The 12672-nt window shown below is 44.6% G+C and overlaps 3 protein-coding genes across 9 annotated transcripts in view; 1 reads left to right on the top strand and 2 right to left on the bottom strand.

The window, feature by feature from the left end:
• LOC127749684 (uncharacterized) overlaps nt 1-642 on the bottom strand; it is a 9264-nt gene extending 8622 nt beyond the window's left edge. The window contains exon 1 of the mRNA XM_052268844.1: nt 577-642. Within this exon, the coding sequence (XP_052124804.1) occupies nt 577-642 (66 nt within the window). The remainder of the gene's footprint in view (nt 1-576) is intronic.
• LOC113203129 (lysosome membrane protein 2-like) lies at nt 461-4863 on the top strand. 2 transcript variants are annotated; one of them, XM_052268834.1, is made up of 10 exons: nt 461-840; nt 931-1019; nt 1126-1289; nt 1376-1520; nt 1749-1958; nt 2340-2733; nt 2825-2946; nt 3037-3168; nt 3643-3890; nt 3984-4863. In XM_052268834.1, the coding sequence occupies exons 1-9, from the start codon at nt 663-665 to the stop codon at nt 3874-3876; spliced, it is 1668 nt and encodes a 555-aa protein (XP_052124794.1). In that variant the 5' UTR covers nt 461-662; the 3' UTR covers nt 3877-3890; nt 3984-4863. The 2 variants fall into 2 exon arrangements, with proteins under 2 accessions (XP_052124794.1, XP_026273435.2); XM_026417650.2 differs by having other exon boundaries at nt 467-840; nt 3643-4863.
• Nucleotides 4864-6038: 1175 nt separating this feature from the next.
• LOC113203138 (calcium channel flower) lies at nt 6039-11987 on the bottom strand. Of its 6 annotated transcripts, none has more exons than XM_026417686.2 (7): nt 11854-11987; nt 11178-11298; nt 11006-11087; nt 10774-10899; nt 10476-10583; nt 9916-10068; nt 8427-8575 (listed from the first exon to the last, which is right to left on the bottom strand). In XM_026417686.2, exons 1-6 carry the CDS (start codon nt 11854-11856, stop codon nt 9960-9962), a joined length of 549 nt encoding a protein of 182 aa, XP_026273471.1. In that variant the 5' UTR covers nt 11857-11987; the 3' UTR covers nt 8427-8575; nt 9916-9959. The 6 variants fall into 6 exon arrangements, with proteins under 6 accessions (XP_026273446.1, XP_026273454.1, XP_026273462.1 ...); XM_026417702.2 differs by having other exon boundaries at nt 8428-8575; nt 9927-10068; XM_026417693.2 differs by having other exon boundaries at nt 8428-8575; nt 9921-10068.
• Between the last annotated feature and the right edge of the window lie 685 nt (nt 11988-12672).

Here is a 12672-nt window from a genome sequence, read left to right on the forward strand (position 1 = left end):
AACAATTAAATGAAAAAAAAAAATCATATCGTCTCGAATGTATCTTACCGGCCTGACCCGGGTCCACTTCAACCTGTCGTCAAGACTCCGACCCAACTCAAGCCGCCGCTCCGCTGCGCGTCGAAGCCGGGACCGGTTCCCTCGCCTTCCTACGCTCAGTTTTATTTTTCTTGGTGATGGTGACGTTGATCGTTTGACGCGAATCGGCCAGCTTCAGAGTTACAACGCCGTCTCATTTCGGACGGACCTGTCTCTAATTTGGGATAATCGAAATAATGTTGCACTGATCAGATGGGGGCGCTTCGACCGCCCTCACCGCCGCGTCCGGACGGTCCGGCTTCGGGACCCGGTCTCCGGGCTTGGTGACGTCACCGGCACCGCGGTCGTAGTACTCGTGCGCTGCGTTATTGACCTTGCGCAGCGAGGAGAAATGTGGGCGTTACGGCGACCCGCGACCCCCTACCGGTGGGAAGAAGGTGGTGGTCCGACAGAGCACCAGCGACTGCGGCCGTAAGGACCGCAACCGCGAGTAGACAGTGTGGGCGGGAATGTGGTCATATCATCAATAAAACATACGAAGCGAAACGGGGACGAGTTTAAAATATTGCAGACGGCTGATTGCCCTATCATGTGATGTGCCATCGCGAGCTGGACGCAGCTGTATGGGGCAGAGCTTGCAAGCTGTAACATCTCCTTGGACTTTTGCAGAACGAAGAGAAGCAGCCATGACGGTGCTGGAGAGGAAGTGGTCCACCCTGCACTATGAGCTGGCGCAGTCCGGTGGCAAGATCAAGCACAAGTACTGGAAACGGCAATTCACTACGAGGACTCTAGCCTCAGGTACGACGTCTCCGATCGACAGGCAGGTTTTTTGAACTCTGTGTGTGCATTTGCACGTGATGTTTTAAAAACGTTGCTTTGTACTGCCAGTGGCCGCTCTCATGCTGCTGAGTGTGACCTGCCTGGCTGGGGCCTACGTCCTGTGGTTCACTGCCACAGTCAACAACATCGTTGACTCGGTAATTAAGACAAATCGTCTTTAGCCGCCGGTGGGTCGGCGTGCCATATATTGGCACATGTCGCCAGCGGGCAAATGGGACTGATAATGTTGATGTGTCGCGCCAGGTCCTGACGTACCGGGAGGGCGACATGTACTACATGGACTGGCGCTACCCGCAGTACACGCCGTACACCCGGGTATACATCTACAACTACACCAACACGGAGGAGTTCTTGCGGGGAGACGCAAAGAAACTCAAAGTGGAGGAGATAGGGCCTTACATGTATCGGTGAGTATAGCCTCGCATCGACCATTGTTTGTCGACATATAGACCCGTATCACCCGCCGTATTACCTGTCGCGTCGCTTGTTCCAGAGAGAAACTAGAGAAGGTGAACGTCACGTTCCATGGCGACGGCGACACGGTGTCGTACCGCGAGAAGAGGCTGTTCACCTTCGTGCCGGAGGAGTCCGTCGGGACGGAGGAAGACGTCTTCGTGGTACCCAACGTGCCGCTGCTGGTGAGTCGAGCCTGGTCATGGCGTTAGCTAGCAAGCACGCACCGGTACGGGTATGCGGCGATTACGGATAGGACGGATAGGCTGCGACTGGTGTGTGCTGGCACCATGCTGGTACGTGCTGCGACGGGTACGCTCCGACTGGCCGACTGGTGTGTGCTGGTACGCGCTGACGGGTACGCTCCGACTGATGTATGCTGGTTCGTGCTGATGGATCTGATCTGCCTCCAGACGGGCATCTCGCTGGTGCGCGACAAGGGCTTCGCGGCTCAACTGGCGCTCCGCAGCGCCATCTGGGCGCTCGACGTCGACAAGGGCGCGTTCGAGACCCTGCGCGTCAGCGAATACCTCTTCGGCTACAACGACAAGCTGTACGACGCGGCGCAGGGCGCCTTGGACATGATCGGGACCAAGCTGCCCAGGCTCGGCATGCTGACGTCGGTACGTATGCGGCAGCGGGAGACGGGCGGCTCGGGCAGTGGAGCGAGGAGAGCGCCTGCGGGGTAGGCCACCTCGCACTAGCTGGTGCACGCATGCAGTGCGGGCCGGCCTAGGCGCTCGCGCGCAGGGGCTCCACGCTCCCGCCGGCCGGGTCGAGCCGGGCAACGCGGGGCTGGGCTGAAACCGGTTCACCATCCAGCCCTACCGTGCCGGCCCTGGAATAAAACCAAACGCGCTGAAATATAATAAACAGGTTTAAGAGGGGGTGTTATCTCGTCGTGACCGCCGACGGCGACAGTGTCGCACCGGGATGGGGTGAACGAGCTGGGTGATGGGAATCCCCCGCTGTCCTCTCGTCCTGACCGGGTGTCGATTCCGCAGCGGAGCGGGGTGAACGCGCACGAGTACACGATCCAGACCGGCACGCGCAACCACTCGGAGATCGACGTGGTGGTCGCGCTGGACGGCAAGCCCGACCTGGGCGCGTGGGCCGAGCCCGAGTGCAACCGCATCGACGGCGCCATCGGAGCCATCTACCAGGGCCCGCTGTGGGCGCGAGAGCGCCTGCACCTCTACCACGTGGACCTGTGCCGCCGCATCAACCTGGACTTCCAGGAGGAGCGGTTGGCCATGGGCGTCCTGCCCGCCTACCGCTACACCCCGCCGGCCGACTTCCTACACAACGCCCGAGACAACCCGGAGAACGCGTGCTTCACCCCGCGCTACTTCGGCGAGTGGCCGTCGGGTGTGTTCCCCAACGCGCCCTGCTTCGAGAGTAAGTCCGCGCTCACGCCGCTCACCGCCACCTCCGGCTGGCCGATGCCGCCGATGCCGCGACACGCCCTAAACGCTCGTTTGGTCCACAGACGCACCGGTGTTCGTGTCCTTCCCGCGGTTCTACCAGGGGGACCCCAAGCTGCGCCAGATGGTCGAGGGCGTTGGCGAGCCCGAGAAGGACAAACACCAGCTCTACCTGGACCTGCACCCCGTGAGTACCGTACCCACCCTCGCACCCACGCTCACGGAGCTCTTGTTCGCAGCGAGATACTATAATCACTTCCATGCTCGCCCTGTTTAGCAACTGGGGCTGAACCTCGGCTGCGCGGTCCGGATCCAAGCCAACATGATGGTGCGGAAAGCGCCGCTTGTCGGCAACTACCTCGACGCGTTCGAGGACGGCACGATTCTTCCCAACATGTGGTTCGAGTCGGTGAGTGAGTCGGTATTTGTCCGGTCTGTCCGGTCTACTATAGCCGTAGCGGCTACGGCGTAGCCCTTACCCGCTAGTTGGGCAGGGCGGATGGGGATAAGTGTGACGGGCGACGAAACGATCGTGACGCATTGTGGTCTTAATTTAGACGTAGTTTATACTAAAACAAGAATGGGCGCCTGTACATGCGGGGAGGGGCCCTTAGTTTTGTATTACGAAAAATAAATTACTTCACTGTGCGTATCGGGGCGGACGCTGCAGTGTTGCGGGGTAGCCTAGCCTACTCCCTTCGCCCGTGTAAGGCGCCATAGCCCCCGCGGTTTCGTAACAGTGCAGCGTCCACTCTGATACATCCGGCACAAGGGAAGACCAAAGGGTTCGGCGCCCACCACTGATCCCCACCCACTCAGCTCCCCATCCGGCAACACCCGACTCGATCTCGATCGAACCTCACTCCCGTTCCGCTCCCTGCAGATCATCGACCAGTACGACCCCTGGACCTTTCGACGCACCTGGCACGCCACCTTCACCCTGCGCTGGTGCGAGACCGGTTTCAAGTACGCCTTGCCGCTGCTCGCCGCCCTCTTCGGCGTCCTGGCGACCCGCAGAATGCGGCGTTGTGTGGACCGGGGAGAGGAACTCTGCACGGCGAACAAGACCGAGGTGGAGCTGCAGCAACTCCAGCAGCCCCTTACGACCGTGAGATAAAACCACTGTCACTTGTAAGACTAAATCAAGGCTTCATCTGTGATATAATTTTGTCAAGTTTGTGAATGTTGCGTACACAATGTTTTCTTTTGTTTTCTTTAATGAAGTAATGAAGTTACGTGGCATGAGAGCTATTCTTCACAGCCAATATTCATAAATGGCCTGCGCGGCTCGCCGGGGAAGATGGAAGGTACACTGTAAATCCGGGGTGTCCAGCTCGGTCCAGCTTGTAGGCGACAAAGTCGCCCGACCCGCAAAACTAGGCGACTTATGTCGACTTTCTGCTGGACACCTTCCGGTCTTCCGGACAATCGCATGGGCACAATGGGTGGAATTCCTCTGAACTCATACAATGCAATTACCCGGAAGAACAGCAGAAGGTGTCCAGCGGAAAGTCGACATAAGTCACCTAGTTTTGTGGGTCAGGCGACTTTGTCGCCTACCTGCTGGACACCCCGGATTTACAGTGTAGGCAATGCATTAGTGTTTGTAATTTGCTTCATTAGTGAACAATTAGGGTGCGCCTTGGTGGGGCGCTCAGAGAGACAGGAGAGCAAGTCCGGTACGTCAGAGAGAGGAGAGGGCCTCTCGGAGGAGAAGCATGCAGCGCAGAGCAGTCCAGTCCTGAAAACACTGTAGCGGTGCAAGGCACGGAGGACATAGACTGTGTCCTCCGTGCAAAGCGGGCGTGCAAGCTGGCAAGTACAGAAAGAAGGGCTGATTAGAAAGCTGACGGGACCGGGGTCCCGGGGGACCTATGCAATGTTTTAATGGTGCATTCGCAGGATGCCAGACCAGGTACAGCACCATGGACTTGTCGATTAATTTGTAGAGTAAGAAAAGCAATGTAAGTTGTGAGTGCTGCGGATATTGTATGACCATGTAAGGCTGTGATACTGATAAAGTTAATAATTTTAACTGTTCAACACTAAGCTCCTAACTGTAGTGATGGGAAAAGGAAATTAATAAATGTTAATATGACCTGTGTTTTATTCTACTTTTTTGTTTATTCAGTTGACAAAACAGTCTCAAAAGAATGAAGGCTGATAATTGACAAACTGAAGATCATTTCCCAGAAACACAGCCATATTGATGTCAACTTTCTTCAATATGTGGCATAAATAAAGCTTTACAGCCATGGGGAAAGGTGTTCCTTATTTTCTTTTAACCTCCAGTTGTGCATTTAATATACTGAAACATCAGATGAATACTAATAACATGATAAAGGGGGTTTGAAACTTTCTTATTATGGAGTATCCCTATCCCAATCCTCCTCATATCCCTTTCCACAATATTAAAACAAGGATATCAATTCATACATTGTTCCTCAAATAAAACAATGAGGCTTCGCTCTTGTACGAGCTAATACAGTATATTATTTTCTAGGTAATACAATTTACCTAGTGGCCCTCAATTTACCTGACTGAAAATTCAATAAATTTAGAAACAAGGAACGGGAAAATATTTCTGAATGTACCTTGTCACTTAAGGAAGATGTCTAGCAGCAATATTTATGCCACGCAAACTCAGTTTTTCTCCACTGACAAAATCAACCAGCAGCAGCAGTACAAATCCAAATCCCCAATTTACTAAACCTTTATTTTTTGTGAAAATAAAAAAAATAATAATTTGTTCCAAAAAAATAAATTTTGTTATGAAGAAATGATTTTATGAACAAAGTACAAGTTTTATACTGATCACTAAGAAGGTCTACCTGTCTAAATTTGTGATAAATTTTCATGTAGAACTGTGTGGCAGTTCAAAATTGGAGGTTTGGGAAAACGGGCATAATTACTTCTATCTTTGTGTGACAACATTCTGCTTCAATTGTGGTGCTCTGAACCGCCAAAAATCAAACACAAAATACCTAGACACTTGTGAGCAGAGGCTCACATACAACAGTAATTAATTTCCCACTCAAATGTAAACAAAACAGTCATAACCACACACATTAGATTTATGAAATATTATAGAAGCAGAGCAGCTAGTCAATTCACATAACATGATATGTTTTGCGCTAGTGATTTAAGACTCAAGTTTGACTACATATTAATTATAGTAGCCTAAAAAAAAAATTGGGAGGCAAAACAAAAAGAGTCTACACAAAATGGTATGAAGTGGATATATAGACAAAGATTTGAAGAAACAAGGACACAAGTAAATAGGCTTCATCAGTCTGTATTTGATGGTTACTCACATGCCTCAAGAAATCAAGTAAAAACAATTAACAATTCCTTTTCCACTCAAAGTCGAAAAGAAACCTTTTGGTTAAAAAAAAGTTGATGTTTTATGGGGAATGAGACACAATCTGACACAGAAGTAAACAGTGAAGTAAAACTGAGAGCCTACAACTATGTAACTTTACGATTTGTCAAATTTGGAATCGGAATAGTCCCTCTAGATACGGTTGCTAGCCTCTAAGGTACCGATACTCTACTTGAAAAGGGTTTGAAGGCATTTGACCTAGGGAAGCCATCTAAAATGAACATTACAATTTTCTCAAAAATACTGAGAATAACTGAATTGAATTTTGAGTGATGTTTAAACATTGGAGAGTTAGATTAATTAATACTGTGAACTTTTGATGCTTCTTAAAGTACTGTAGGTCTAAGAATTGATGTTTGGCTGAAATTGAAATTTTACAATTCTAAAATAAAAAAACATAAGGTTTAGTTGACTACATTTGGTAGGTAAGAATTTTCCTCCATTACAAACAAATCTTAAACATACAAAAACCAATCAGCCTCTAAAAGTATCTGAAATACTCCAATGACAGACAAAGAGGGAAAAAAAGTAGTTTGGCTTCAAAAGCTTCCCTTTTCAAAAAAATTCGCATTTGTTGTTGAATGGGAGCCCCAGCTAAAACAGAATAGGGAAGACATTCACAGAGGAGTCTATTAAAACTGAGAACATGAATATGATAGAAATTTTAAACGTAACATTAGAAAGAAAACAAATTAAAACCACATCAGCTTAGTGATTAACCCACCCAATAGTATGCAGTATTTTAAGACAAAGTTTGTCCTAATAACACGTTGAGTCCCAGGGGGGTCCCCTTTTACATGCTACTGCGGCCATACGTGTGGTCATATGGGACTCAACATGTAAAAAGCTGTTGAATGTAATGCATTCTACCAGCTTGATTTTTACAATAGTACTATACAACGTTAACTGTTAGAACTGCAGCGAAGACATGAAATAAAATTCTCATAAACCTAGAACATGATCACATTTTCTCAAGGAACTCACAAATAAGTACCTTGTGTCCAAAATGGGAAAATGGATAAAATGAAAGCATCTTTTCAGTGAATAGAGAAGAGGATGTACAAATAGGAAGTAGAACGTAGTTCCATGAATATTCAAAAAAAAGTTATTAAAAATTAGAGGTATACTGTGCATCACCAAAATAAAAAGGAACAGGGATGCAGGTGAAGGGAATATGTTGGAAGGTATAACTAATACTTGGAAGAATGTAGAGAAAACAATAACAATTGGAGTGTTGAAGCTTTGGCAAGACTTTGGAAAAAAATAGCAACAATAATTTTGAAGTGATATGAAGTTAAGGAATAATGGAAAGTTATTGCCATAAACTACAGAATACACTAAGGTGAGCAAAAACAGTGTGAATGACACATAAATATGTAAGCCTTGCTTCAACAACACTTCATGGGGAACAGCTTTCAATCAAAATAAAATTAAAAAGGAATAGTCCAAACTATACATAACATTCTAAAAGCTTCAGTCACATTCACAAATTGAACAGTACATAATTAAATATGTTATCTGAAACAAGACAGGAATAATTAATAATTAGATAATTAAACTTAGACTTTGCTAAACAATAAGTTTCAGCTGCACACATACCTCTGCTAAACAATCAGTTATATATCTTAACCACACTAATTCGATTATGACCTTGATAATGTAAAGATCCACTGCATTAAGCAGAAAAATTGTACATGACTTTCTGGGGACACTTGGGCCTACTATACAACACACAGTTACAAGATAAAATATGAATTTGAAACATGTACAACTAGGGAGTTTAACAAGTCTGGATAAGATTAAGCCAGAGTACCTCCAAATACATGTATTTTTAAAACTTGCCGCTCGTATTTTAATACTTCCTAATAATTACTATCCTATTTCCTTCTCATGTACATTATACATAAGCAAAACAAGCACACACATTCACACCCTAACTTTGGAATGTGCTCCATCTACAAAGGTTTTTAATACCATTGTAGATGCAAATCCGCTAAGAAAGTTTACGTACATAATGACTCAATCATCCTTAGTTTCTTAAAAGATACTACCAAACAAACCTCTGCAGTTTCCTACAAAATGACTCACAGTTGACAGTTTTCTAGCACAGCATAACCGCATTCTCAATTGATGCATTTAATCAACACAGCATAACAACCGTCAAGCATATTACATTAATTTAATCTTTTACCATATTACCGTTCAAAGGTACCTAAATGCAAGGGTCACAGAAATAAATAAGGGCTTTGTTCAATTATTACAACTTTGAGCATGCAGTTATACATTGCTGTCATACGGGGAGCCAGTAAACGCAACAGGCTGTGCATTATCTACTAGCGATGATTTCATGTGCGACTGCACATCTGGTGCCACTCCACCTGGTCCAGCATCCACACCTGCTGCTGCCTTTGTTCTCATTTCTTCTGCAGAAGCCCTGCAAAAAGTAAATATCATAAGATTAGATATGAAAGCAGCTACATAACTCTTTGAAAGGTATCAAGTGAGTAGAACTACTAGTGCACAAACAACAGATTTTCCAGCCAATCAAAGAAGCTTCCGAATCGAACTAGCTAATAAATAAGAGAGTATGTGATCTGTCTCTTGAAGACACAGACACAGACACAGACAGACACAGACACAGACACAGACACAGACACAGACACACACACACTCACTCACACAAAGACAGCGCTTTCATTTGATGAAGTAGTCATACTACTAAAGCTACATATTAACAGAACTACTGTACGACTTGACTAAAGTATCTAATCATTTGCTGATCAAAAACAAGTTTAAAAGAAAATAAACTTTAAAAAGACAGATTTTCCATAAAAGTGTTTTTTTGTGTAAAAATCAGTATTGGCTCACATCAGATCTTAGAAGTCAAATTGTTGACATGCACAGAAAGCAAAGAAATTTTTTTACTGTCTCCCCATAGAACAAGCAAATGTGGGGCTGATGAAGCAGACATTTAGTCATTCCAGTTTTAAAAAATAAATCAATTTAAAGGGCAGATTGTAAAAAATTTTGGTGGAGAAAGTTTTAATGTACTCCACATATTCATGTTAAAAATATCTCCTGGGAAAAATAATTTTAAATTATTACGTTTGAAGGATCAACAGATCAAGAAAACATCAAACATAATGAAAATTAAAATTGAAAGCGTAGCGAGCCGAAACTATAGCAAAATCATATAGCAGAAGGCGTCAGAAGTCAACATTCGTGATGACTGAGAGCAGCAACAGCAAAATTCCTTCAAAAGTGTCACTTTTCCAAAGTGGAGACTATACCATCTAATGACCTAGGCTAGGCTACTAAAAGTATAGCTTGAAAAAAATTAGTCTAGTGTGAAGAAACCATAAGCAAGAAATATTTTTAGAACTTTCAAGTAAGTCAAGCAATAAAGGAAGTAGGATGGCAAGGACCTCAATGGTGCGTAGGTCAATGTTCTACCAGACACATTCATACACTTCAGAAAAATTACTTTCAAAAAAATTTAAAAATAGAAATTTATATGCTCATGACTGACAGAAACCACTAACCACCCCTTGGAAGTTAATCTAATCTTTGATAAAAGTTTACAAGGAAAAACAAAAAAAAAAGCTTGAAATTGAAAAGGCATGGTTAAATGACATTGCCTTTCAATTTAAAAAGTGTTTCAAACAGAAAATTACAAACAAAAAACTCAGCATACTTCCTAATTACAGATACAAAATTTCAAATCATGCTCTCATGCTAAAAGATGTTCACACAAGAAACAAAAAGGTTAATTGCCTCACGGGCACCTCTGCGCTTTGGCACAAAGATGAGGAGCCCATTTAAGGACGCCAAACATCAGGATCCTCCATGAGTGTAGTCTTTTGGTCCACAGGTTGAGGGACACTACCCGTCGGGGAGGCCATTGCAGCCATGTCTTGACGAGACCCTCTGCCATGGAGCAGACACACACATGTTAAAGATAGCACCCAATCATACTTGTCAACACAAACACACAACAACACACAGACAAAAAGTGTTAGTTATGATACAAGATTAGTGTGTAAAAACATTTAGACCCACAACCACAGCACAAGCTCTTCATAAAGCATTTATTAGTATTAGGGAAAAGTAGCTTAAGGTAATTGTGAATCATAATTCTACAATAACCCAATTCCTGTTAAGTGGCAAGATGAAAATTGTTCTGTTAGTGGAGTGTAGTAAGTGTAGTAATAGTTTGTTTACAAACTACTGACCAGTTGAGGCATGAGATTTTTCATGTACTAAGAAATACTGTGGGAAATGTTGATGAAGAGTATAAAATCTTAAAAAGTCACAAATAGATAGATAATACTCACTTTTTACCAAGAGACATCATTCCATAGATGACACCGGTGCCAAAAATAAGACCACTGCCAAAGATCGTGCTCAATGAAAGACACAGAACAACTGCTGGCAAAGAAATCCTGCAGATAAAACAAAATGTTAGACAAAAAACTTTGAAGCTTAAGAATTATATTTTCTATTTGCTCTAACTCAGGGTGTTGTCAATCGCACTCTCTCACTCTTGTGGGTTGAGTCTGTCACTCTTGCTCTGACTAGCACTGTTTTTATCCATGACCCCTGCTCAAACTGAACCATTCGACAAACACTTACACAATGTACAATGCACCCCGGTAATAATATGGCTTTTGTTCCATGAAATCGCTTGCACTTTGCACAAAGTCAAGAAACATGCAGCAGCAAGGTGCTTCAATAACAATGACAAGAAAGCCGGCTAGCCTGTAAATTACAACACAGATTGAGATTAAAAATAATAAAAACAGAATATTCTTGATTCTTCTGGAAGTAATAAATCCAGACTAATAGAATTTATTTAACAACATACATTTGCCAAATGCCAGCTATGAGGCAGTCTATTTGTGCAAAGAGGATTCCAGTGGCTGCCCATATGCCCAAAAAGATGGCAACTGCAAGAGATAAAAAAAATTATTCCTATGTAAATGGTACAAACTTAACCTATAATTAAATAGCAGTGGATACTAGTTAGCAAAACTTACTTCCTCCTCCTACAGTTCCAAGACCTCTCCCAGCGTACTTCATCCACCATGGTACATCATCATTGGGAATAGCATCCTGACCAGGTCGCTGCATGAGCTGGCCGATTTTCTCAGTGAAGGACTAATAGATAGACACAAAGAAATGAGGATGAAGTACAAAAATGCAAAACAAATTAAATTAATTTCAAGCAGATATTGTAATAAAAATTTAGAGGTAGTTATGAAGAAATTTCAACAATAACTAAGGTTAGGGTTGCAACTCTTAAAAGGAGAAAATAATTGAAAAGTTATCAGAGAGACAGGGAACAACATCAAACTTGAAACAATAGAGCACTGAATTAAAGAATTGTGGATATGCCACTCAAAACACTTTAGTTTTGTTCAGAATTGAAGAGGGAAGCCAGAAGGCTTCAACAGAACGAACATACTAAGCAAAAATCTAGTGAGGAACGTCACCAAGAATCAAGAGTGTGGCAGAACCAGTGCGGTCAAGGGGCAATAAACCCACAACACAAGCAAAAATAATGCAGACACGATATAGTTTAGATCACGAAATGACAAGTAGAGATAAGGGGTTAGATAGGAACCAGACAGGGGGAGTTTCTTCTGTAGGAAGGCCTCAACGATTTTCCCTGAAAATCAGCAAGTTCTGTGGGGAAAAGCTCCAGAATCTTACCATGATAATGTTTGGAGTAGCGGAAAATTGAGTTAAAAATATCCAAGAGAGATAAAAATTAGACAGACAATGTCTGCGCAACGGCACACAGCTGACATAAGAATGTTGTTGGTCGATCGTCGTAGATCGATACGGGTAGCAGGCAGAGATTCGCTCACAGCTGCCTATGAGAAATCTTTCGGCCAGTAAATTCTGTTTGCAGGTTTAACCTTTACTGTTTTGTGTGTTTTGCTCTTTACTTTCTCCTTTACGTGTGCGGAGGTGGATGCTGCAGGAGGGATTCGGTGCGGTGACGGCCAGACCAGACAATCAAACAAGAAAAAGTTTTAGGGTGGCTTTTAGGACATTTTCAAGTAGCCCTGTGCGACGGAGGCGGAACCTACCGCGGGGAATTCCACTGAACAGACGGCGCCGGTGTTTAAGATCCCACATAAGATGTTCTGCACCGAGTGATGTCGATGGATACTCTTTTCCAGCTTAGAGCGGCTCGCAAATACCCGTCTCACCAGAAACACAACGCAACGGTTATTAAAAATAAAACACGAAAAACAGTAATAAAAAAAGGGGTGACGGTCGTGCCGCCCTAGTCCTTCAGCACACACGAAGGTGACCAAGAGACATAAAATCAACGTCGACTTCCTGCCGATCCCCCCCCCCCCCCCGCGTCAGGCGCGGTATAGGGGGTGGCGACAGGGGGGGGGGGCGATGGGCTGTGGTCTGTAGTTTGCTTACCTACAGGGGCTTTGTAGCACAAATTGCATACATTTCAGGCGGGTCGTTAGAGACAATGGGGTACGTAGCGTTACAAAATCCCAGTAG

The sequence above is a fragment of the Frankliniella occidentalis genome, unplaced genomic scaffold (genome assembly GCF_000697945.3).
Source record: "Frankliniella occidentalis isolate FOCC.00 unplaced genomic scaffold, Focc_3.1 Scaffold78, whole genome shotgun sequence".
NCBI classification, from domain to species: Eukaryota; Metazoa; Arthropoda; class Insecta; order Thysanoptera; family Thripidae; genus Frankliniella; species Frankliniella occidentalis.

Excerpts from the sequence above, each read along its gene's own strand:
- LOC113203138 (XM_026417661.2), bottom strand. Across the intron at positions 11,088-11,177 it reads TGGAACTGTAGGAGGAGGAA|TTGCCATCTTTTTGGGCATA; the intron begins GTAAGTTTTGCT and ends TATCTCTTGCAG. Across the intron at positions 10,900-11,005 it reads ATAGCTGGCATTTGGCAAAT|GCTAGCCGGCTTTCTTGTCA; the intron begins GTATGTTGTTAA and ends TGTAATTTACAG.
- LOC113203129 (XM_052268834.1), top strand. The coding sequence starts at position 663 with ATGGGGCAGAGCTTGCAAGCTGTAACATCTCCTTGGACTTTTGCAGAA. Across the intron at positions 1,020-1,125 it reads TCAACAACATCGTTGACTCG|GTCCTGACGTACCGGGAGGG; the intron begins GTAATTAAGACA and ends GTGTCGCGCCAG. Across the intron at positions 1,959-2,339 it reads GGCTCGGCATGCTGACGTCG|CGGAGCGGGGTGAACGCGCA; the intron begins GTACGTATGCGG and ends TCGATTCCGCAG.